At 44.7% G+C, this 25669-nt stretch overlaps 2 protein-coding genes across 3 annotated transcripts in view; one reads left to right on the top strand and one right to left on the bottom strand.

Moving 5' to 3' along the window:
• Nucleotides 1-407: 407 nt before the first annotated feature.
• On the bottom strand, nt 408-1840 carry Nicol1 (NELL2 interacting cell ontogeny regulator 1). 2 transcript variants are annotated; one of them, XM_034509166.2, is made up of 4 exons: nt 1724-1840; nt 1383-1534; nt 1139-1227; nt 408-519 (listed from the first exon to the last, which is right to left on the bottom strand). In XM_034509166.2, the coding sequence occupies exons 1-4, from the start codon at nt 1795-1797 to the stop codon at nt 454-456; spliced, it is 381 nt and encodes a 126-aa protein (XP_034365057.1). In that variant the 5' UTR covers nt 1798-1840; the 3' UTR covers nt 408-453. The 2 variants fall into 2 exon arrangements, with proteins under 2 accessions (XP_034365057.1, XP_034365058.1); XM_034509167.2 differs by having other exon boundaries at nt 1649-1771.
• Nucleotides 1841-2316: 476 nt separating this feature from the next.
• The window catches only part of Nelfa (negative elongation factor complex member A), a 50229-nt gene continuing 26876 nt past the window's right edge, over nt 2317-25669 (top strand). The window contains exon 1 of the mRNA XM_076938306.1: nt 2317-2487. The gene's annotated coding sequence lies outside the window, so the exon portion shown is untranslated. The remainder of the gene's footprint in view (nt 2488-25669) is intronic.

The following is a 25669-nucleotide window of genomic DNA, read 5'->3' as shown; positions in this document are numbered from 1 at the left end:
CGCTGTCCTCCCTCCTGGAAGGTATGTTTACCCACTGCCTGCTGCTCTCTGCTGCTGCTTCCTAAAGAAGCCCTAGGTCGGCGTTCCAGAGCTCCGCTTCCACAAAGCCATGCCCACTGCAGTACAGAGAGGCCTTAGGGAACTCAGAGGGGACAGGCCAGTATCAAGACCCCCTGGCCTCCAAACAAAGGCATGCTGGCTGAGGCAGGTCTGAGAAGGCCAATTCACTTCACTGTCGGTGCCAAGTGTTTGCATGGACAGGTAAGTGCACCTCAGCAGCGTGCTTCTATAGGACAGTACCAAACATCTTCCTATCACCTGTAACAGAGAAACCAAGACCTAGAGAGGACCCTCACAGGGCAACATAGGGGGCTCTGGTGGCCAGAGCAAAACACAGGGCACAGACATGCTAGCAGGCATTTATTGACAGGGAACATCACTGGCCAAAGATCTTCAGCGTCCAGCAGGCCAGCAGGCACACAGAGCCCGGCGCTCAGCCTGCAGCAGGAGGCTCTCCGTCTGCAAAGGAACCAGAAGCTGCATAAGGATGGGATGAAGTGCTTAACCAACACCTTCCCAGACCTTCCTGGCTCCTTCACTTTCATCTGGGTACCCCGCTGGGACTCCCAGGCCTCCTCACCTTGCCCCTCTGTGCCTTCAGGTGCCTTATCACCTCCATTCCCTCCAGTGCAGCTCCCATTGCTGGGAACCTCCTCACACTCATCCCTGTGCCAGAATAACCACTCCAGCCATCTTTCAATTCCTTCCTCCTGCTTCCAACAATTCCCTTTACAAGAAGGCCAACTCCTTTGGCTACGCCCCAGGGATTGAGAGATACAAATTCACCCAACTTGTGAGGACCTAAGACTCCAGGACAAACATCCAGATCTCTGGTTCAGTTTAGCTTTCCATTTCTCACACATCATAGCCTCTGTGTCCCAGCCTCAGTTTCTTCTTACTCAGGGCTCACCTCTTACTGGAGATCCTGGTTTAGGGTTGTGTACATCCCTGGAGTACACAAGTCACAGGACTCAGTGCCCTGAGATCCTGGCACTGGGCAAGGGGGCGTTTTCAGGTGAGACCTAAGCCCAGATCCCTACAGTGGCTACATCTTGGGGTGCCTACCTTGTGTACTCACCCGTGCGTCCAGGCTGTAAGCGGTTTTTCGTAGGTCCTGAAGGGCGCGCTGCATGAATTCAAATGCGTGGCAGTCCACGCACGGGCGGCCTGCGGGGACGCGAATCAGCGTCACGTGAGGGTGGGCAGACGGAGCCCCTGCCAGGGCGTCCCGGTCCCTGTCGCCCGCCCTCCAGTTCCCACCCAGAAAGTGACCGCGCAGGAAACAAAGACGCCTTCCGCACGCCCCCTCCGCAGTCACCTACTCTGCGCGGGGACAGCGCTCCCGGCGGCGGACTCGGCGCGGGCGCCCAGCAGCGCCAGGCTCAGCAGCAGCAGCAGCAGCAGCAGCAGCAAAGTCGGTGGCGACAGCAAGGACCTGGGCGCGGGGGCCATGGCAGAGGGAGCCCGGGCCGCCCTGCAGCGAATAGCGGTCAGCGGCGCCGCGCAGCTGGTTGCACCCCAACCGGTCCACTGGTGATGCCCCGGCCACGCCCACCCACAACCCGCCACACAGCCCAGCCCTACTCACGTGTCCCGCGAGCTCAGGTGCGCTTAGCCCAGTCCCACCCTGCCCTGGGCCCGGAGGACACCACCCCACCCTTACCGCGGTTCACGGACCCGCGAACAAGCAGCGCGGGCGACTCGGGAAGACGGACCGCGACCCGCACGCGCGCGCATGCGCCCAAGCCGACCCCACCCGGGGGCCCCCCCTTGACGTCGTCGTCATAGAAACACCGCGGCCGCGCGCGCCTGGCTCTAGCTGCTTCCCCTCTGCGCGAGGCTCGAGGCGCATCCCTGTAGGGTGCAGCGGAGGACACCAGAGACCAGCTGGGGGTGCCCGCCGCGACCTCGTCACTCTGGCCGCGCGCTCAGTCCTAGGCCAGCACCTGTCCAAGCCCCGCCTGCTCTGCCTGATCCTCCCTGCGGCCTGGTTCTCCACAGTGACCATACAGTTGCTGCCCGCAGATGATTTCGACCTTGCGTCCCTCCATTCGTATAGGAGACCAGCCCTGGTAGCCAGGCCGGAGCCGGCGCGCACGCAAATTGAGGGAATGTGCGGTCCTGAGTGTCCTGACTAGAGCCTGGGAGCCTCGCGATGGGTGTGGGGTGTGGGTGTGGGGGTCAGGAGAGGGCCTGGGGTTCTGCGCCACACTGATTTGTCACTGTAGTGCCCTGCCCTGCCACGGTATCTCCACAACAACGTCCGCGCTCCAGAGGAACTTGCCTTTCCTCGGAAAGCAAGGTTGGGGGTGGGGGGTGGGGTCCCCTCCCAACTCTTCTGCAGCTTACGCATATATTCTCCCTTCCGATCTGTTTCATTCTAGGATCTAGACTGACCATGACCATGAGCCACGCTGGAAGATCCAGGTGAGTCACCGCGCAGTTGATTCTTCCCAGGCACACCACACACACAGTCTTCAGAAAAACCACTGAGATTTCTATTCAAATCACGCAAAAGTGACCCCAAAAGTCACCTGTGACCGGAAGGAACTGTGTTCATAAAGGAAAGATTGATTTATTCTAAACCACGTGACTGCCCAGGGTTGAGACTGCAGATGCAAGACAAATTGGTGTATCTCCCAGGTGGGATCTCTTCCATCAATTTCAAAATGTGAGGCTCTAGTTTTATGGTTGGGGGGCACTTGGTGATATATCCTGGGAAATATATTGGTCACCGGGATGCCAAGTCAGACAAATTAGGGTAAATATGAAAGGACTTAAGCAAGCCTGAGATCATTTTGACTCTCAATCTCCACAGACACCACCGGGCTCGATGAAGGTTGCACCTCGGTCACCTAGGGCAGTTAGCTGAGTCAGGGTCTTCAGAGAACTTCAATCCACACAAACCTGTCCGCCCCTCTCCTTTCTGGCTCCACTCTCCTTCCTCACTCAGCCTGCTGCCCTACCCTCCTTCATCTGTCTTCTTGGGGCCAACAACTGACAATCCATTACCCCCAGGATCTTGACCTTGGCTTGGTGTTCTCTCTCTCTCTCTCTCTCTCTCTCTCTCTCTCTCTCTCTCTCTCTCTCTCTGTCTCTCTCTCTCTTCATCTGGCCCGATGTTCTCCAGAGGCCATGGTGATCAGTCAGAGCAGAACAGAGTTATGGCTCCCTTCCCCTTCCTCTTCCCCTTCTTTCTTCCCCTTCTTCCCCTTCTTCCCCTTCTTCCCCTTCTTCCCCTTCTTCCCCTTCTTCCCCTTCTTCCCCTTCTTCCCCTTCTTCCCCTTCTTCCCCTTCCCCTTCCCCAATAACTTGCACAGCAGGACTTGAAAAACAGTGACTTTCCTCAAGATGGTGTTTGTTTTCCTCTGGGCGGCAGCTCCTGGGGCTGCTGGTGGGGCTGAGTTCCTTTAAGGACAGCCAGACACTCAGGACTAGTTAATATAAAGTCAGTTGGGACGCACTTAGATTTGACTTAGATTTAACTGAGACATAAGTGCTGTTGAGTTCCTGGTATTTATGTGGGAGTTGGGAGCTTTGGAGATTACAGTTTTAATCTGTATCTTAGGTTAAAAAGATGAAGTTTTTAAAAAGCATTTTTCCCTGCTGTTGATATCTCTCAGTGGTAGAACACTTACCTACTGTGTGTGAGACCTTGGTTCAATACACCTATACCAGAAGGGAGGGATGGAGGGAGGGAATGAAGAAGGGAGGGAGGGTAGGAGAGAAGGAAGGAAGGAAGGAAGGAAGGAAGGAAGGAAGAAAGAAAGAAACTGGAAAAGGGGACATACATCTTGGTTTACTTGACCCAATGACGTGTGCTCCAGACTCGGGAGACAAAGGCAGGAAGGTCAGCCCCATATATAAAGTAAGTTGTAGAATAGCCTGACCTATAATGAGACCCTCCAAAGGTTTTGGTATAGTTACGTTTTTACCTAAAGAAATTTTCTTTTGCAGGGTTACTGATGTTTATGAGGTTCGTGTAAGGAGTGCTCATGAGATTAAAATGTCCTATTGATAAAAAAAGAGGCCAGCATGGGAGCTGGAGACATGGCTCGGTGCTTAAGAGTATTGGCTCTTTCAAAGGACCAGGGTTCAATTCCCAGCATCCACATAGCAGCTCACACTGTCTGTAACTCCAGTTCCATGGGACTTGACACTCTCACTCTCACACAGACACTCAGGAGGCAGAGAGAGGTAGGCAGTTCTCTGAGTTCCAGGCTAGCCTGGTCTACAAAGTGAGTTCCAGAAAAGACAAGACTACACAGAGAAACCCTGTCTCAAACACACACACACACACACACACACACACACACACACACACACACACGAGAGACTGAGACAGACAGACAGACAGAGACAGAGCAACAGGGAGAGGGAGAGGGAGAGGGAAAGGGAAAGGCCAACATGATGGTTCAGTGGGTAAAAGTACTTGCTGACTGACAACCTGGGTTCCATCCTGGGAGCCACATAGTGGAAGGAAGGACCTGAGTCCTACAAGTTGTCCTGTGGCTTCCACAACCTGCCTCTGCACGATAAATAATTATATGTAAATGTTACTCGATCAAAGGAAGTCTTACTGTGCCAGGTTCACATGGAGATTGAGATATACTCTGATTCAAAATGTGTTAATCTAGTGTGTGGAATATTTCTCAGAAAAGAGAGTAAACTCAACTGTCAAGTGATCATCTTAGCTGGGTCAATATTCTTGGCTGTCAGCCAGCAGTAGACAAACCATGTTGTGATGATGGTCTCTTCCTCACTTCCTTTTTTTAAAAATGAAGGGAATATACACTATTACTTTCTCACTAGAGGTCCTAGAGTCTTCAATCCCACAGAGACAAGAGTGGACCCTTGGTGGGTGCCAGGCTCATGTAGAGGGGAAGTAACTGTATCTGGGAAGATGACAGTTCTGGAGACAGAGGTGATGATATTTGCACAGAAATGTGTATGTACTTAAGGCTACAGAATCAGATACTTGAAAAGGCAAATATTCTGCCTCCCAACTGCTGGGACTAAAGGCGTGCACCATGACTGCCTGGCTCATTTTATCATATATTTAAAAATTCTGTGTTGTGGAGACTGGACCACCATGCCTGGTGGCAGACGGACAATGGCAGGACAATGGCAGCGTGGTTCTATTTCAGCTGAGCGAAGCAGGGTGGCCAAGGGCCTAGGGCCCTGGAGAGGAGATAGTCCAGAACCCCCCAGACTATTTCACATCTATTCTGTAGTTTGTGACAGAATCTCATTCCTTGGAAAAGCTGAGTAGTATTCCACAGTGAATGGGTCACACCTGGTACCTTAGTTACTGTTCTGTTGCTGTGAAGATACATAACCAAGGCAACACTTAAAAAGAAAGCATTTAATTGGGGCTCGATTGAGGGTTAGTTAGTTCATTATCATCATGGCAGGAGCATGGTGGCAGGCAGGAAGGCATGGTGCTGGTGCTGGAGAAGCAGCTGGAAGCTTTACATCCTGATCCACAGGCAGCAGGCAGAGAGAAAGAGAGACACTGGGCCTTGTGTGGACCTTTGAAACCTCAAGGCTCATCCCTAGGGATATCCTTCCTCCAACAAGGACACATTTACTCTGCCAAGGACCCACCTCCCAATCCTTCCACACAGTTCATCAGTTGTAGACTAAGCATGCAAATTTATGAGCCTATGGGAGCCATTTTCATTCAGACCTTGCCTACCCATTCATTGTTTGACCCCTGGGTTGCTTCCACCTCTTTGCTGTTGTGAACTGCTACCTAGAGGAAAGAACTTTTCAGATCCTTGTCGGCTCCTCCCCCTCTGTCCACATTCTCTGTGCAGTGGGATGGGGAGGGGTGTGGCTTTGTAGGTGTCAGGCAGCATCAAAATGAACCACGAAGATGTGGGAATGAAAACTCAGTTCAGGCTGACTTTATCAACTTGGATCAAACCTTCTAGAGGGTCTTAGATACTTAGATACTGTTTTCTTGCTGTGAAAAGATATAACCAAGGCAACCCCATGCTAGGGGGTTTATTGCCAGTATATTTAAGAAATAATTTCTTAATTTTATATATAATTATAATTTGGAAGAAAGAGTCCTGTTGTAATACAGTCCTCAATGCACAAAGAACTGTAATTATATTGCAAATCAACTCAGGGTCCATGTTATTTCTTCCAAGAAGATAGGCTACCTGTACTAGCTTAAGGACCTAAGGAAAGATCTGGCCGTGTCTTGGTCATACAGATAGTGTAGAGGTCATTTGGGCTATTAGCCACGTCTGGTTCTGGTTGTGGGAGCTTGGGAGAACCCCTGGATATACAGGTCATTTAGATTACTAGCCACCTTTGGTCCTGGTTGTAGGAGCTTAATATGGCCTGGACCAACAAATAAAACAGATCACCGCCAGACTGTTGGTCACCACCAATTCCTTGCTTTCTGGATGGAAGAACACATTTTTACATCTTTCCCTGTGTGCTTGACCTTCCTGGTTTCTCTGGAAATCTGTGGGTACAGGACCTTTGTGCTGTACCCCCAACATGTCTACATTTCCCATCCTATTTCTAGAAACAGCAACAGTCCTTGTCATAGCTTCAAAGCTTCAAGGTCACTCCTTTGTCAACATCTTTTTCCACACCTTTCCCTGCTCACTGTACCAGCTAAGGTCACCATCTACCTGACATCTCCCATACCCTCTGCCCACCTCACACTACCACATGGCCTCGTTAAGACTAATCCCACCAGGTCATATCCTCAGTATCTTCAGTTCCTTCATGACTTCTTTCCTTAGAGCCCTTGTTTCTGCTACTATGACAAAACATGAAGTTGGGTGCTTTATGAAGAAAAGAGGGTTGTTTGGTTCACAATTTTGAAAGCTGAAAAGCATGGCATTGGTTCCTGGTAAGTCTCTTTGGTTTGTGACAACACAGCAGAGAGGCCAAGAAGGGATCTCACTCATTGTACACAGAAGGATCAATCACAGGCTATGGCCTTATGGTCTCCCTTAGAGCAACAGCTCCCATGAAGTCTCATGCTACAGACCAGCATTTGTCCCTTCCTATTGTGGAAGCCCCACATCTAATCACCTAGCCCTAAATCCTAAAAGTTCTACTAATAGCAGGGGCCAGCTCTTGGGTGGGTTCACTGGTCCCAAAGAATGAGGCCAGAGAAATCACCATGCAGACAGGGAGGCAGAGGAGAGGGGGAGAAAGAGAAAGTGCACACACACACACACACAGAGAGAGAGAGAAATGCAGAGAGAAAGAGAGCAAAATGTGTGTATTGTGTATAGAGAATCTTTGTGTACTGTGTGGAAGCATCACCTGTCAATAAAAGCTGATCAATCAGTTAGCTTGGCAGAAGAGATAGGGCAGGGCTTCTGATCCCAGTGAAGGGGTCTAGAAGTAGACCAGAGAGTAGAGGAAGATCACAAGGAGAAGAAGGTATGGAGAGACCAGGAGGATTCACTATGAGATCACCATGAGAAAGCAGCCATGAGGACAAACATGGACCAGAGCAAACGAGGGCAAGACTCAGTTACAGCTAATAGACCATTTGGCCGGACAGTAGCAGCCTAGTTGTGTTATAATAGATTGGAATCTTCCCATCTATAGGTGCTTGCAGCAGTTTTGTTAACCAATCAGAGATGATGGGAAACAATTTTGATATAACAATGAGATGGGTGACCATCTAGACCATCTAGCTATTTATCTAGACTGCAACCAGATGCTGGACATAGACATCAGCATTGAGTGCCCAGTGCACAAAATCATCTTCCATCAGGATGACATAGGAAAGAGCCTCTTGGGGAGGGGAAGCCTAGCCCCTGGACTGGAAAGTTCTGGGTACAGGGTGGGGTGTACCAGCCATACCTCGTTACAGGTAGGGACTGAGAGAACCTGGAGGTTCAGTCCATTTTGATATGTTAAATAGGTGGGGGGTGAAGTGGAAATTTCTGATTTCTCTGAAATCTCAGTTATGTCATATGATGTTTTGCTGGGACAGACATGTAAAAGAATGTTTAGCTGAAGCAGACACATGAGAGGACACATGATGTTTAGAAAGAATATAAATATGACCCCACAGACGGTAGGAACTAGAGCATTGGTTTGTCTTGCTCTGCCTTGCTCGCTAGTCTTTGCTGACGACACACATGTATTTGGAGGGTATAAATAGGACTCCACAGAGTGACAGGGGCTGAGCTTGGCTAGAGCTAGCTTTGCAACACGTGTGGGTCTCCAGTCTGTGTTGCTCTTCACTTCTGGCGTCCCACCAAGTCCCTCCTGCTGACCTGTACCCAGGCTGAGGCTGACTGTCTCTGCTAGGTAGTGCCACCACTGCTGATTTGTGTTTGCTATCCCAACTCTACCAAACTGGACTATTGATGTATCCATGAAGTGTTTGTGAGTAGACAGAGCTGCTGCTGCTGCTGCTAACCTTTGAACTGAACAACACAGAAGAGAGTTGCTCCAAAGAATCTTTCTAAACAGGTCCACTTTCCTCTCCACACACCCCCTAATTCTTTTTTTCCCACTCCCTCCAGTGGGTGGTGGGCTAAAAAGGAGGTTAAAACGTTTAAGAACTGTCATGAAAAATAGGCGTTTGAAAAAATTAAAGTTACGATATTCTGTTAATCTCTGAGGTGTCTGAAGACTATTTATTCATAGCGTATGTGAATAAACATTGTCTTCTAGTTGTTTATGATCTGTTGTAATTACCAAGGCTGTATATTTTTGTGATAATCCAGGCTAGTACCTTACATGACCATGAGTTTGACTGTCTAACCATTAACTTGCATTTCTTAGCCGATTCTAAGAGTTTTAAATAGCATCTATCAAAAGGACTGGGACTAAACCTTTTTTTTTTTTTTTAAATGAGTCACCTAGGCATAATACCTATGCAAGAGTTGAAACATGCATACATTATGTTGCAACAAAATTAATCTTAAATTTTGTGTCAATATATAAAGACATACCAGTGAAAACCTTAAATGTGTATCAACATACAATAATCCATATCAGTGTAAACAAAAATAAGTTCAAGAATATCAAGAACTCTAAGTTGAAAAATAGATTCTATAATCTATCCTTTTATTCCATTATTTCTATATGATAATTCTATATTCCCCCTTTTCTGTCTCAACTCCCTTCCCTTTATCTAAGAAAGAAAGAAAGAATGATAAAGAAAAGGAAAATCCCTGAGTCTAAGATCCCTATCTTGCTGCCTCCCTGTCCAAGACCATAACTGTGTTTATAACCATCTCCTTAAATGACAACATATCTGTAACTCATAAAATGACCAAAAACCATCCACTCCAACTTAAGAGATTGGACAACAGTCTTCTTATAATTGCTTCCCACTGATTTTGGATGTAGAATTCCTCTGGGGACACCTAAGAAAGTTAGAAAAATGATTAGTCTAAAGAAAGCTAACTATAGCATTTGTTGTCCAGTCTCTATGTGGTGAGAAAGCTCAGGCCTAAGTGAAGCCCCGACTGGATCAGTCTGTAAGGCTAGAACAACTGAGCTAGCTATTTTGAAGTTGTCCTGGGAGCAAGTCTACCATCGAAGCTGTCTGAGGCAGAATCAGGCATGCCAGCATCCTCAAGGGTAGACCTTGTAAGGGCTGCTTCCTTGGTTGTCATTTTCTGAAAACATACTTTCAAGTAATACATAATTCTGTAGCAACAATGTATGGAATGTGCAAGCTGCACAGTTCAGCCAAAGATGACCATCCGCCTTCATCTGAGCAGGTGGTATGTGAAAATAAGTAAAGAGAATTCAGTAGCCAGCAAGTTTTGGCTGGAGACATTTTTATGTCCCAATCAGTTTTAGAATTGTTTCCAAATAGAGACCAGCATATACATCACCTATCTTGATCCTTTTAATCTTCTTGTCTGTAGCTGAGATCTTCAGGAGGTCTTCCCTAGTTAAATCTTATTTCTAGTCATTTGAATGGAAGACATAGCTTTTTCTTCCTGTAGGAACAAATGTAAAATGTCCTCCCCATATAACACACCTCCTTTCTTTCATTTTAGGACTTCTACAGGCTGATCTAATTCAGCAATTCTTTCTAAAATCCAGTGTATCTTAGCAGTTGTGCTATTTATCTCATTAACTTTTTAAAAATTTAAAGTTAACAAAGCACATTTTAAACCATCTTTGGGAGATGCCATATCTCCCTTCTGTTTTATAAGCATTTCCTTCAAAGTCCTCTTAAGTCTTTCTACACTGGCTTGACCTGTAGGACTATAAGGTATATCTGTGATGTGTTTTATGTCATAATGTGTAAATATTGTTGTATTCTAATGGATGTGCATGCCTGAGCATAATCAGTTTAATTTGCAAAGGCATTTTAAAGACAGTCATTATCTCTAATAAATGTGCAATCTCAGAATCATCTCCCTCAGAACTCAATGTAAAAGCTCATTGGAACTCCCAACGTGTCCTCTGTATGACATATCAATGTGGACATATCTCAATTCTCCAAAATCTATAAAATGAAGCACACAATCCATTGTGTGCTATTTCTTTAAGTTAGCATCAATAATCAGAATCTGGATTCTTAACATGCTGTATCTCTGTGGTCTGCTATTTTAATTTCTCAAGTCCCTGTGGAATCTTCCAGTCTAGAACTATGCATTTGATGTTACTGTAAGTTCGAGATTGGATTTCTATTTTGATTTAAAGATTCTTTCAACTTCTGTTTTATCGTCTCTAATCTAGTATCTGATTTCTTGGTCTTGCCTTTCTCCAAGTCTGTGTCCTTCTGATCTTTCCCAAATATGACATACAAAACTGTAATCATTGAAAACGACAGCCATTTGCATGCTGGTAAGCAAAGCATGATCATATGGAATCCAGATACCTCATGTCATGACGCTTCCCTCCATCTGTCCCAAATATAGAAAACATTTTTGTTTTTTAATCTCAAAACTTCTCCCTAAGGACTTTAACAATTTTAAGTTTAATACTTTACCAGTTCAGACACCCAGGGCTTTTTATTTTGTACCTTGTGCTATTGCTAGCCCAGCCCTAGCCATTCAGATAGTTCAGAGTTACTCCTGGTCCTGCCGAGGCAAGTGCCAGTCCTGGCCCAGACTTTGCAGCCCATCTTGCTTCTGTACTTCTTCAGGCAGTGGCTTCAGATTGAACTCTTTCTAGCTTACTTATAACTGTGTTGCTCTTGGGAGAAGTCGCAGCTGTTGTGCCCCTCAGGCTGTGGTCTACTTTCGTTCCTTTTTAAAATAGACCAGGTTTCTTGTCCAGCTAGCCTGACATTCCCACCCCCACTCACCTGGGCCTTTTCAGGGGTAAGCTTGGGTTCTAATTGCTGCAAGTTGGGGCCCACTTGTTGAAGTTAGGTCTGGTTCTTCCTTCCAGACCCATGCTCCCAGAGATAAGATTCAGACTCAAAATATATTTATAAATACTTTAGCTATATAGCTAGGCTCTTCCCTGGCTAGAATCATTACTTAAAATAACCCATTTATTCTAATCTACATTCTGCTACATGGCTGATTACCTGTGTGCAGGTACCATGCATCTGTCTCATCACATCTTCCTGGGCACATCTCTTGCCCTGGCTCTATTCCCAAATTCATTCCGCCTCCTGGATGTCCCACCTTCTATTATACCCAGGTTTTAAATTAATTAAATTTGTTAGTTTAATTAGAATTTCAATTAATTTAGTTAAATTTTTAATTAATTTTATTTAATATTTTTAATGTTGATGTATCTATACAGTGCACAATATATTCTCTCTACACCTGAAAAAATTTTGGATATTGGTCAGTCTTAAGAAAACTAGCTGTAGCATTTGCTGTCCTATCTATTCGTGCTGAGAAAGTTCAGGGCTTAACTGAAGTCCTGTAATGCTAGACAATCTAGCTAGCCATTTTGAAATGGTCCCAGATACAGATTTTTGAGGAAATGGTGTTGAGGCATCAATCGGTATGCTGGAATAAATATGTCTCAGTGTATCAGCATCCCCCAGAGGGAGTCTCATCAGAGCTACACTGACTTCATTGGTGTCTGTCAGTACATAAACTTTCACAGGTAACATACATTTCTGCAGTAGCATATGTATGGAGTATTCAGTGTGCACAATTCAGTTAAAGATGATTCTCTGCTCTCTGCTTCTTTATAACTTAGTTTGGATTGTATAACCGAATTATAATATAAATTTCTATCTATGCCATTTGAAAGGATGGCATAAGTCATGAGGATTCTGTAGCAAACAAGATTTATTGGCTATGCATAGCTGAAGTCCTGACCAGAGACATTTTCATGTGTGAGCCAGTCTCAGGGTGGGTCCCATATGGGGGGATCAGCATGTATTTTACCTGTTTTGTTCTTCTTGATTTCTTTCTTTCTGTCTGCAGCCAAGATCTTCAAAGGGTCTCCCCCTGTCAAATCTGTTTTTTATCAATTTGGAAAGAATCCATGGCTTCTCCCCCGCCCCCCGTTGTAACAAATATAAAGCCTCTCCCCCAGGGTAGCACATTTTCTTTCCTCCATGTTGAAGTTAGAACATCCTTAAGATGAACAGGCTGCTTTGGTTCAGCAGTTGTCAGCAGTTGTTTCCATAATTCTGTGTCTCTCAGTAGCTGTTGGGTTTTGCTCATTGGCATTCACAAAATTTAAAGTTAATAAAGTACTATGTGATCTTTCTCTGGGGGTTTTTGTTACCCCTTTTTTTGTTTAGCATCTTCTATAAAGTACGTTTCAATCTCTCTACAACTTCTTGTCCTGTAGGATTATGTGGTAAACCCATAATATGCTTTATATTATAATATGAAAAAAACTTACTTCACTTTTCTAGAGATATATGCTGGAACATTGTCAGTCTTAATTTGTACAGGTAGTCCCATAATTGCCCTAATTCTAATACATGTGTAACTACCAAATCAACCTTGTCAGAAAGTAAAGCAGTTGCCCATTGAGATCCTGAGTATGTATCTATGGCTTGTTGCCAAATAATAGAAAACTCTTTCATCAAACCTTTGCTCTTAACATGATGGAGTTTTTTTTTTCTGAAATTCTGAAGCTCCTAGTACGTTTCCTATCAACAGCTGATCAACTTCATTATTACCTTTTCCTAGAAGCCCTGGAAAACTCACATGGGATCTGATATGTGTTATAGACAATGGATGAGCTCTATTTCTGATTACTTGTTATAGTTGAATAAACAGTGAAGTTAATACTTAATCATCCTGAATCATGTCAGCAGTCTCTGTATGCAGAACAGCTCTTTCTGCATATTGAGAGTCAGTGACAATATTAAGAGATTCTTAACAACATTAAGAAATGTTAATACTATGATAAGAATGGCTTAGAACACTAATTTTGAACTGAATTATAAGGCTCTGGGTCATCTTATTTATTTTTCTGACTTATAACCTGCCTTTCCTAACTTACTTGCATCAATATAGAATGTAGGGGCTCCAGAACTTGGTGTCCCTTTTACTCTATGAGGGAGGGTCCAATTAGTTCTTTTTATAAACTGAAGTCGCCTGCTTTAGGGACATTTTTTGTTAATCTCTGCCCCCAAAATTACTGCAAGTCATTTTCCAAAGTTCATTTTCTGCCAATAATAAGGCAATTTGTACATTAGTAAAAGGTCCACAATTTCTGATGGATCTATTTGTGCTGATTTACAAAGTCTCATTTTTCCTTCCAGAATCAATTCAGAAACCTTTTTTGTATGTCTTTAATTTTTTACTAAGTTTGTCAGCTAAAAGTATCCATTCTAAGATACAAGCTTCTCTCTGCATAAGAATCCCTGGGGGAGAATGAGCAGAAGGAAAAATGACTAAAACACAAGCAGTCTTTGGTCCAAACAGTCTATATGTGCATCTTGTTATTTCTTTTTACCAGGGCCAACTCTCTCTCAGCCTTAGCTAATAATTTTCTTGGACTATTTAAGTCATTATCACCTTGTAAGGTTTGAAATAAATTACTTAGCTCTTGGGTAGTTAATCCAATTTGGGCCTTTTTATCCAATTAATGTCTCCCAACAATTTTTGAAAATCATTAAGAATTCTCAGCTGGTCTCTTCTGATTTGTATCTTCTGCAGTTTAATCTTTTATAAACCTATCTTACACCCTAGATAATCAATAGAATCTCCTCTTTGTATTTTTTTCAGGAACAATTTATAATCCCCAGCAAGACAAAATTCTTTTTACTTTGTCAAACATTTTTCCCCTAAGGTATTTGCCAGTAAGATATCATCCATATAAAGGTAAATTATAGATTGAGGAAAGTGCTTATGGGTTATTTCTAATGGCTGTTGTACAAAATATTGGCATAAATTGAAATTTATTTCAAACCTTACAATGTGATAAGGATTTAAATAGTCCAAGAAAATTATTAGCTGAAGCTGAGAGAGAGTTGGCCCTGGGTTGTCTTTGTAAATAATTCAGTTTGGCCATGTTGTTTAACCTTATCCCTAGCATTTAAGGCTGCTCTATGACACTGCTCTATGACAGCAGTATCAGGGTAATCTGCACTTCTAATTCAGAATACAGACCTTCACCTAGTAACTGGCCGGACCAGTTACATCAATGCTTCTAGCCCTATTCCATTGCTCCATGACTGGAGCAATCTTTCCACTATGTTAGCCATTGTAACTGAGGGCCAGGCTCTCAGATGCCTGTCATCAAGTCTCTCCGTCTTTTGGAATTATACAATTTTACATGGCCCAATAATTAAGTATCTGTTTGACATATTGGTGAATGTAAGTCATAGGTCATTATTGCTTCCTTAAATCTTTTTTCTTGTTTTGTTTTGTTTTTTTGTTTTGTTTTTTTTGTTTTGTTTTGTTTTTTGAGACAAGGTTTCTCTGTGTAGCCCTGGCTGTCCTGGAACTCACTCTGTAGACCAGGCTGGCCTCGAACTCAGAAATCCGCCTGCCTCTTCCTCCCAAGTGCTGGGATTAAAGGTGTGCGCCACCACTGCCCGGCTCCTTAAATCTTCTTAAATCTTGTTTCTCTCTATATAGGTTGCCACCAACATTCTTGATAACTGTGGATTTCTTTCATTCCCTTTTAATTTTTCTTTTTTAAAGATTTTAATATATATGTGTATATATTAAAGATTTAAACATATATATGTATATATATATATATACATATATATGTTTACACACACACACACACACACTGTAGCTGTCTTCAGACACACCTGAAGAGGGCATCAGATCCCATTACAGATGGTTGTGAGCCACCTTGTGGTTTCTGGGAATTGAACTCAGGACCTCTGGGAGAGCAGTCAGTGCTCTTAACCACTGAGCCATCTCTCTAGACCCCCTTTTAATTCTCTTAACAAGGCTGGGAAAAATCATTTTAGGTTTTCTAACAGATATAGACTGCCTTTTTTTTTTTTTTTCAGTCTTGTTGCTGTGGATGCTGGCCTTCCCTCCCCTGTCTCTATCTTAGTATCTTCCTCAATTTTATTTATAGGATTTTTTTTCTAATTTTATTTCTAGGGCTTGTCTCATTTTTCATCTTTTTCCTTTCCTTGTATCTCTATCATCTTAGTATCTTCCTCATTTTTTTTATTCACCTTACATCCCGATCACAAGCCCCCTTGTTCCTTTCTTCTCAGTCCCACTCTCACAAATCTCTCCTCCCATTGCCCTTCCCCTTTTCCTCAGAGTAGAGGAGCCCGGCTTGGGTACCACCCCACCCTGGGACATCTAGCCCCAGCAAGACTAGATACACCCTCTCCCACTGAGGCCTGACCCAGGTAAGGGGAAGGGGATCCCATGGCAGGGAACAGAGACTGATCTTCTCCATTCTTATTTATAAACTTTTCTAAGTTTCTTCCAAGGTTTGTTTCCATTTTTCATTTTTCTCTTTTCCTTGTCTCTCTAAAACACATTTCCTTGAGAAAGCATTAGAAGTCATCTTGGCTATCAGGATGAAAATAAGACTACCATTGTAATAGTAATCATAATTGATAATGTGTTAGTTCCAACTATGTCATTTATCTCCCTTTTGTTTCTATCTTAAACCCTTTAAAATTGCTTTGTACAGAGTCCAAAACTGTCCATATACCTCTCATCTTTATGGGCTTTATTTCTTTAAATTTATTTAACTCTCTCTCTCTAAGGACTTTATTTTACTAATTTTAAACTATTTTTAGTGATTACTTATACCTGGAGTATTTTCTCTTTCTTTTCTTTTTCTTTTTTCTTTCTTTCTTTCTTTCTTTTTTTTTTTTTTTGTTTTTTTTTTGTTTTTTTGTTTTTTTGTTTTTTTGTTTTTTTGTTTTTTTGTTTTTTCGAGACAGGGTTTCTCTGTGTAGCCCTGGCTGTCTGGCTGTCCTGTCCTGGATTTCTCTGTGTAGTCCTGGCTGTCCTGGAACTCACTCTGTAGACCAGGCTGGCCTCGAACTCAGAAATCTGCCTGCCTCTGCCTCCCAAGTGCTGGGATTAAAGGCGTGCGCCACCACCGCCCAGCGAGTATTTTCTTTTTTACTGTTTTTAAATTTAATACTTTTCCAGTTTTGAAGTTCAGGGCTTTTCAGGCCATTGCAGCTGTGAGGAAATCTTCAAGCTCCTCAGGTGGTTCTACCCAACCCCTTAACTCAGCAGGCAGCGGGCTTTTTGCTCTGCCTTCTTTAGGTTGGTCTCTTTCTTTGGGATTCTCCACCCCACCCCCAGCTCCGCCCCGGGCACCCAAATTGGGCCATCTAGCTCTCTCCAGTGCACTTTTTGATCTTTCTATGGAACCATGCTTTGCCTAGGAGAAGCCACAACTACTGTGCCCTCCGGCTCGGGTATGGGAGAGACCAGGGGCGGGGCAGCTTTTGGCAGCTGAGTTAGTTCGCAGACCTCCTCTTAAAAGAGCTGGGCATCGCCGGGCAGTGGTGGCACACGCCTTTAATCGCAGCACTTGGGAGGCAGAGGCAGGTGGATTTTTGAGTTCAAGGCCAGCCTGGTCTACAGAGTGAGTTCCAGGACAGCCAGGGCTACACAGAGAAACCTTCTCTCAAAAAACCAAAAAAAAACAAAAAAACAAAAAACAAAAAACAAAAAACAAAAAAAACCCAAAAGAGTTGGACATCTTCTGTCTGGCTAGGAAACTGCTCTGGGAAGTGTTTATTTGCATATTTTACGTGGGACTTTCCCAACCTTAAATTCTATGTTTAACAGTAGACACCATTTGTAACAGAAGGCTTTTCCACCAACGCCAAAGTTACTAAAATAATGACTATGAGATTGAATTATTTACAAATAATTGCCTAGGCCAAACCTTTGACTTGTTCCTGCTACCTTGTAACTCACTTACGCTATTTATTGTATTCTAAATCCAGCCACATGGTTAGTTAACTCTCCTCAGTTCTATGCCGCTGTCTTCATCGGTCTTTGAGGCAAATCTCTTCCTACACCTTACTCTATTCCAGAAAATTCCTTTCTCTCTTTACCAGAACTCCCACCTCCTATTTCCTGCCTCATCTTGTTGGCCAATCAGCATTGACAGGTGATGCCTCCATACAATATGCAAGAGATTCTGTCTGCAATCAGGCCACATAATTCTTCCATTCCCAGGCCACCCATGAAAGCTCCATCTCCTGACTCTTTCAAGAAACCTTATATAAACTCTGTGTTCTGATCAGTTCTCTGCTGCTTCTTGCCAGTCATCCTCCTCAGTTTTTTTCCTCCCAATAAATCTCTTGTGTGCGGTTTGTTACACAGGGTTACTTTGTGTAATTCCTTGACTCCTGCTTGTCAGCATACCTTTCCATCTGAGCTGTAACACTTCCAGGGAGGGAGCCAAGCAAGAGCAGAGCAAGGAGGAGTTGAGAGAGACTTGAGGAAGAGGGGTAGCAGAAGGGGAAGGAAAACAAGGATAAGAGAGAAAGTGGAGTGTCCTTTAGCACGAATTCCAGTCTGGGGTGTCTCCAAGCCAAGTGAATCAGGAGTCTTGTCAGAGTCCAATTTACAAAGGCAAGGCTTCCTTTTCAGATGGTGACTGTCCAGTAGGGTGAGAAGCTGCATGACCCACAGGCGTGACTTTTGTAGCAGTTGTAGACTTCAGAAACCCAAGAAGACCAGGAGAAACTCCAAGGTGAACCCAAGTAGGCCGGGGAGGCAATTGGTTAGAGCAGGTGAAGGGAAGAAGCAGCTGAATTGTTGGACTTGAAAATTTCAAGTTGAAAATGGTGGGCGGCAGAAGCCAGCAGAAGCAAATGATTCATACTTTATCTTGGCTTTTCCCACCAACTCAGGTGGCAAGGACTCCCATTGTAAACTTTGTAAATAAAAGTTTGTACCTTTTGTAGACTTTGTAAACCCTCAAGGCAAGAAAGTGACCAGACCCCCATTGAAGGAGCCAGACCCCATCCCCAGACTTTCCTAACAGCTTTAATGGTTAATTTCTGTAAGAGAATTCCAGCCCTGAGGTGGGCTAGTAGCCAGGCTCCACCCTACAAGAAAAAAAAAAAAATCTCACCAATCGCTAAGCTTGCTCCAATGATCAGGCCACACAAACCTTTCAATCCCAGGCCATCCTGGAAAGTTCTGTACTCAAGAAACCCTATATAAACCATGCATTCTGCCTAGTTCTCTGCTGCTTGTCACTGAGCAGAGGCAGCCTCTTTCCTGGTTTTATCCTTCCCAGTGAATGTCTTGTGTGAAGTTTGCTGTGTGGTGTGACTTTGTGGTATTCTATGGCTCCTGACTGCCAGGGTATCTCTTGGAGCAGAGCTGTAACACGTCCACTGGGGAATCTTTCCCCAGACCAAGCAGAGTTGTTACACTTGTACTGGAGAAACTTTTCCAGCAGCCGGAGCAGAACTTCTGTAAGGGAAGCCTTGCCCTACAGAACTACAACACTTAGACCTTAGGAGAGTCAAGGCTGCAGAAGGCCATGTAACATGGTAAGACAGAGAAGAGGTTCCTCCATCTTACATTCGTGCTGAGGCCATTTCAGGGTTAACTAGAATTTGATCTCCTTCATGAAGAATCCCATGGAAAATCACCCAACTCTATTCTAGGAACTCAAGGTCAGGTTGTCCTAGCTAACTTATTTTAGCTTCTGTTAAATTGCCTGTTTGTGCGGAAACCCCTCCAGCTAACTGCTTAACTTAGCTTCTGTTAAACTGCTTGCTTCTGCAGCTGCCTAGTAAGAAGCCAAGATAGAATTTTTGCCTTCGAAATCCCTGTGTTCTGGACACTCAGGGCTAGATTTAGGTCCCCAAAATCCCTGGGTGTAATCTCAGCTAGCTAGAATAAAGACTTTCAATTGACTATAAATTGTGTCTGAGTGAGTTATCTCTGGTGAGCTACCTGTAAGAGCTGGGTCTCTTGGAGAGGGGTCTATTGTGCACCCTTCCTGGTGTTCAACATCAGATATGTCAGAAACCATTTGCCTGCTTCTGAAGCAGAGGAAAAATGTGTCTGCTAGGCAGGGTCAAGACAGGTCAGGGTTTGCTGCCCTGGCAGGATGTTTTGCAGGCAGACAGATCTCCTGGCCTGCTGACACGTGGGACATAGGGAAGAGATAAACGTGAGGCTCAAAGCGAGGGCCTGAATGTTCTATTGACCTTGGTGCAAGGGACAGGGAGGCCTGGATAAGGACAGATATCCTGTGTAAATGTCAGCAATTGTTTCTCCCACCCTGTAGTTTTGCTTCCCACAGCACTGTGGGGTATAAAAAGGCTGTACTCAGTTAACTCCAGGCTGCAGTATCCACTGACAACCCTCCCCAAACTGTCCCTTGTCTCCGTGTCTTTTCTTTTCTTCTTTAATCCTCACTTAAAAATACCCCATTTATTCTAGCCTACATTCTGCCATGTGGCTGGTTACCTGTGCTCAGGTACCATGCATCTATCTTGTCACATCTTTTTGCACTACCCCCCCTTCGCCTGGCTCTCTCCCAGAATCCTTTCTGCCTCCTGGATGTCCCACTTCTATTTCCTGCCTAAGCCATTGGCTTTTTAATTGATAGGGGATGCATCCATATAATACAGAAGATATTCTTTCTATAATCCAAAGTATTTCAGCAAACTGTTTGACAACAATGCATAGCCATTCATAATCAAGTGAGTAAGTAGGCTTGCGGTTTTTTCACTCCCACTGCAGAGCAGTACTGATGCCCACTGGGTGGCCAGAGTTTAGTCTCACATTTAAAAGAAATGACATCATTTAAAAGAATACTTTTATTTTACATGTATGTGTGTTTTTCCTGCTTGTATGTCTGTGTACCACATGTGTACCTGCTGCCCAGAATGTCAGTTCTCCTAAAAGTGGAGTTACAGATGCTTATGAGTCTGCATTGTTGAATGATGGGATTCTGACTCAGGTCCTCTGGAAGTCCCATCTCTCCAGCCACTGGCCTCACATTCCTAAGTGACTGGCTGAGGTTGAGTGGTGTGGTTAATAAACATGATGCAGCCCTGAGCAATGTGCAACCCTGAGCAGGTACTGTGACCTTAAGACTGATGCTGACTGCAGAGGGCTCTGTGTCAGAAGGCAGCCTCACAAACTCCAAAGATGGACCTTTCTTTGTCTGTGAACTTTTTATTGGTTTGTTTGAGATGGGGGTCTCTCTACATAGCCCTGGCTGAACTTGGATGTACAGAGCGCCTCTGCCTCTTAGGTGCTGGGATTCAAGCTATACACCAGGTTGGCCAGCATTCACTTCCAATGACCTTCAGTATTATGAATAAAGCTGAGCTGGTCTTTGTGTGACATGTGGTCTAGGCTTTCCAGGTAAATCCATTGGAAGCAGATGCCTGAGTGGTGGATAACGTCTCACACTGATCTTCTTCAGGGAGGTTATGCATGTCACCAGCAGTGTCTACTGGCTGTACTCTCCTTACAATTTGATCAAATTCTTTAATACAAGCCTTCCTAGGAAGCATAGTGACAACACAACATCTTAAAGATTGGTGCTTCTCATGAATAGCACAGTGAATAGTATATATTCTAATTTTTAATTTGCATGGGGCTGAGATGGCACACAAATTAATCCCAGCACTCAGGAGGCAGAAGCAGGTGGATCTCCAAGTTTGAGGCCAGCCTGGTCTACAGAGCTAGTTCCAGGACAGCCAGGGCTACATAGAGAAGCCCTGTCTTAAAACAAAAACCAAACTGAAACAAAAAAAAAATGTATGTATGTAGTGGGGGAGAAGAGCATCCACACTCCACCACCTGTGAGAGGTCGTTCGGAGGACAACAATAGAAACCAGCTCTTCCTTTCTACCACGTAGGTGTTGGAGACTGAACTCAGGATGTCAGGCTTAGCACTGATTGTTGGGGTTTGTTTTGTATACTGTTTATTCAGAAACTGAGTTCTGTGCCCCTGACCAGACTATAGCCTGATGTTGGGGCATTGTATTAACCAATGTATTGTAAAGATTGCTCCCCAATAAATCCCTGATTGGCTAATAAAAGGCTGTACCCTATGGCTGATGTAGTAGTTAGGGTTTCCATTGCTGTGAAGAGATGCCGTAACCTAAGCAACTCTTACAAGGACAACATTTAATTGGAGCTGGCTTACAGGTTCAGAGGTTCAGTCCATTATCATTAAGGCAGGAGCATGGCAGTGCCCAGGCCCAAGTGGAGGAGCTGGAAGTTCTATATCTTGTTCTGAAGGCAAACAGGAGAAGACTTGTGGTAATTTCTTACCCCAATAAGCCAGTATAAAAAACACACAGCTCAGTAATTATAAGTTGTATGTCTAAATTGGGCAGATCTATCACTATTCCCTTGCTATTTGTGGCTTTTCCAGGCCATGTGGGTTTGTTCCATCATCCTTCCACCTCTTCCTCTGTCCTTCTTCCTCTCATTCCTGACTGTTCTCTCACTCTCTAAAACCTCCAGTCACATCTTTCCCTTCCACTGCCCAATCACAGGCTTTAGCCTTTACTGACCAGTCAGAATGGGGAGAAGGTTCACCTGAGATCCCCTTAGTACATGATGGGCTGCTTATCAGGGCAGCCCCTCGTGAGGAAGCAGAATTAACATCAGAATGTAAACAGCATCAGGGCGACACACAACAAAGACTGGCTTCCAGGAAGCTAGGAGGAGGGTCTCAAAGCCCACTCCCACAGTGACACACTTCCTCCAACAAGGCCACACCTCCTAATAGAGCCACTCCCTGGGCCAAGCATATTCAAACCACCACAACTGGGCACAGGATAGGAAGGTGGAATCAAGACTCAAGTGAGGGGTCTCAGGAGGACCATGAAGGAGTGGAGAGGAGAGAGAGGGGAGAAGGGAGGCAGAGAGAGAGAGAGAGAGAGAGAGAGAGAGAGAGAGAGAGAGATTGATTAGACGGGATTGATCAGAAACACATGGCCAAGAGAGGATTACCCTAAGGACAGGCTGGTAGAGCAGAAGCATCCAGGAAGACAGCAGATTGACAAGTAACAACAGGTATTTATTTATATGGGTTTTAACAGGTGAAAGGATAGTATAGCTCAGAACCTGCCCAGCATAGGTGACGACAGCTTATTAATAAATTGTAGTGTCTCTAAGTCATTTACTTGGGAACTATACAGGCAAAAGTGGGGCGGAAACTCCCAATAGATATTTAGGAGTAAAAAGGGACATAGCCAGCCCCCCTCCGAAAAATTTCTTACAATGGTTCTGAATATTCTTTTTGTTGTTGTTTTGTTTTTGTATAACTTCAGTTTTTCTTTCTTTTTTTAATTTATTTTATGTATATGAGTACACCATTGCTTTCTTCAGACACATCAGCAGAGGGTACCAGATCCCATTACAGATGGCTGTGAGCCACCATGTGGTTGCTGGGAATTGAACTCAGGACCCCTAGAAGAGCAGTCGGTGCTCTTAACCACTGAGCCATCTCTCCAGCCCCAACTTCAGTTTTTCAAAACCTTTTTTTTTTTTTTTTTTTTGGTTTTTCGAGACAGGGTTTCTCTGTGTAGTCCTGGCTGTCCTGGAACTCACTCTGTAGACCTCGAACTCAGAAATCTGCCTGCCTCTGCTTCCCAAGTGCTGGGATTAAAGGCGTGCGCCACCACTGCCCAGCTCAAAACCTATTTTTAATGATGGTTCTTAAACGCTTTAACTTCCCTTTTAGTCCACCTTCCACCATAGGGAGTGGGAAAGAAAGGATAAGGGGAAGTGGACCTGCTTTAAAAGGTTCTTTGGAACAACTCCTGTTTTGTGTTGTCTGGAAATCAACAGTTCAGTCCACAGGTCAGCAGTGGCAGCTCTATCCACTCACAAACACTTCATAGATACAACAGCAGTTCAGTTTGGTAGAGTTGGGATAGCAAACATGAATCAGCAGTGGTGGCACTACCTAGCAGAAGCAGCCAGGCAGGAGGGACCCCCAAGGGACACCAGGAGAAGTTTTCTGCTGTGCCTCTCTCAGGGATGTGAAGATCAGTGAAGACACAAGACCCACAAGCAATGCACAGCTAGCTCTATAAGCAAGCCTAGCTCAGCCTCTGTCACTGTCTGTCGTCCTATTTATTTAAACATCACATGTCCTCCATGGGTCTTGCCTCAGCACGTACGTCTGTCTCAGCTGACATCACTCTGCCAGTCAGCCCAAGTCCACTGAAGCAGCAAGAAACTGCAGCACACCACCAGAAGTTTTTGGTGCACTTCTCTCTATGGAGTCCTACAAATGCAGCTCAACTATGCAATGTAAGGCAGACCAATACATGTGTGCTGTTATTGAAGAATCCTTTATCATGTGTCCTTTTATATCCTTGCTTTAGCAGAACATCCTTTCATCTATGTCTGCTTCAGCAAAATGTTCCTTCACAAGTCTGCCTTAGCCTTTCACCTGGGTCCACTTCAGGAAAACACTCCTTTATGTGTTTGCCCCAGCAAACCACCTTCCAACACAATTGAGTTTCCAAAGAACCCTTACGTTTCCACTTCATTTTTGTAGACAGGCTTCCTCCATGTAGCCCTGGCTGTCCTGGAACTTGATCTGTAGACCTGTCTGGTCTCAAACCAATCTGGCTGTCTCTGCCTCCTGAGTGCTGGGATTAAAGATGTGCACCACCACAGCTGGCAATTATCTATAGCAGCAATTTTCAGAATCCTGGTATTTTTCTTTCTTTAAAAAAACCAGAGAACTATCTGTTTTTGTTTTAGTAGTAAGCGTGGAGATACGGGGCTGCTTTGTAGCACTGACTGTGATTACCAGAGCCATGGTTTTGCCAGCTTCGAATAGTTTCTGTGATTGTGTGGCATTTGGAATTCTGGGATTTTTTTCAGAGGGTATATAAATGCTAGAGCCCTGATAGGTGAAGTTGATGGTTGTTAACCATTGGGGGTTGGTTGGGCGGTTGTGGTTTGTTAGTAGTGGTGCTCAAAGAAGAAATTAGATTCAGGGAGATCTCTATTTCTCTCTCCCCCCCTCTATCGTTCCTTCTCTATCTAGTGATAGGGGGGTGAAACGGGATGGGGGAGATGGATGATGGTTGGAAAAAAGGAATCCACAAAGTAGCAAAAATCTACTGCAAGTATGAGTAACTTAAAGCATCAGGAAAGACCACTCGATTACAGCTGTCACCAAATGCTAAATCCCTGAGGCTCCCAACCCCTTGAATCAGGCAAGTCTACAGTCTCTTCTCTGTCAGTAACTGTTTATATAACCTTGGGAAGTGGCCTTGTGAGTCTTATACCTTTCCAAGTTTTCTCAGCCTTGTACATTTAGTTACCATGCTAAGTCTTAAGAGCTGCTCTCCTGCCGGGCGGTGGTGGCGCACGCCTTTAATCCCAGCACTTGGGAGGCAGAGGCAGGCGGATTTCTGAGTTTGAGGCCAGCCTGGTCTACAGAGTGAGTTCCAGGACAGCCAGGGCTACACAGAGAAACCCTATCTTGACACCCCCCCCCCCCCAAAAAAAAAAGAGCTGCTCTCCTCTCTTCATGAAATGTTTCAATTGGGAAAAACAATATACATTTATTTATATATTTTCATTATGTGGCTCAAAATGGACTCTTAATTGGCGGCAACCCTCCTGTCTCAGCTCCGCCAATTCCAGACATTACAGACATGAACCACCACTCCCAGAATACTTAGTATTTTAAGAGAGGTTTCACTATTTTGCACAGAATGGCTTCTACCTCCTGGGCCCAACCGATCCTTCTCAATCTCACAAGTATCTGTGACCAGAGAAGTGCCCTAACGCCACTTCTGCTGGCACCGCCCTGTGTAGTGGCCCAGAGCTTTAATCCCAGTACTTCGGAGGCAGAGGTAGGTGGGTCTTTTGAGTTTGAGGCCAGCTTGGTCTACAGAGTGGGTTCGAAGGACAGACAGAACTACATTGTCAAGTTCTGATAAAGAGTGACACTACAGGGTGAATTTAGGCTTCTCAGCAGCAGCGGGGTATCAGCCTTTGAAGGGCTGTACTCCGAAGTACTTTGCAATTCTCCTGATGATTAATCGCAGGCATCGCGACCTGGGGCATCTCTCACACGGAACGGACCTGTGTGTGGACCCGAGGCAGCACTGTCTGCAGAATGGGCAAGGGGAAGAAGAGCATTCAAGACTGCAAAGCCAGGCTGAGGAGACCGAGGTCGGTGCATTCTCCAGTCGTTCATTCCGTGGGCAGCATACCACGAAACCGAACTTAGGCACCGCACCACGGTACTCTGGGCGGTGCATCTCCACGGCTCATGGAAGCGACTC

The sequence above is a fragment of the Arvicanthis niloticus genome, chromosome 7 (assembly GCF_011762505.2).
Source record: "Arvicanthis niloticus isolate mArvNil1 chromosome 7, mArvNil1.pat.X, whole genome shotgun sequence".
In the NCBI taxonomy this organism is placed as follows: domain Eukaryota; kingdom Metazoa; phylum Chordata; class Mammalia; order Rodentia; family Muridae; genus Arvicanthis; species Arvicanthis niloticus.
This window is presented reverse-complemented; position numbering and strand designations above follow the sequence as displayed.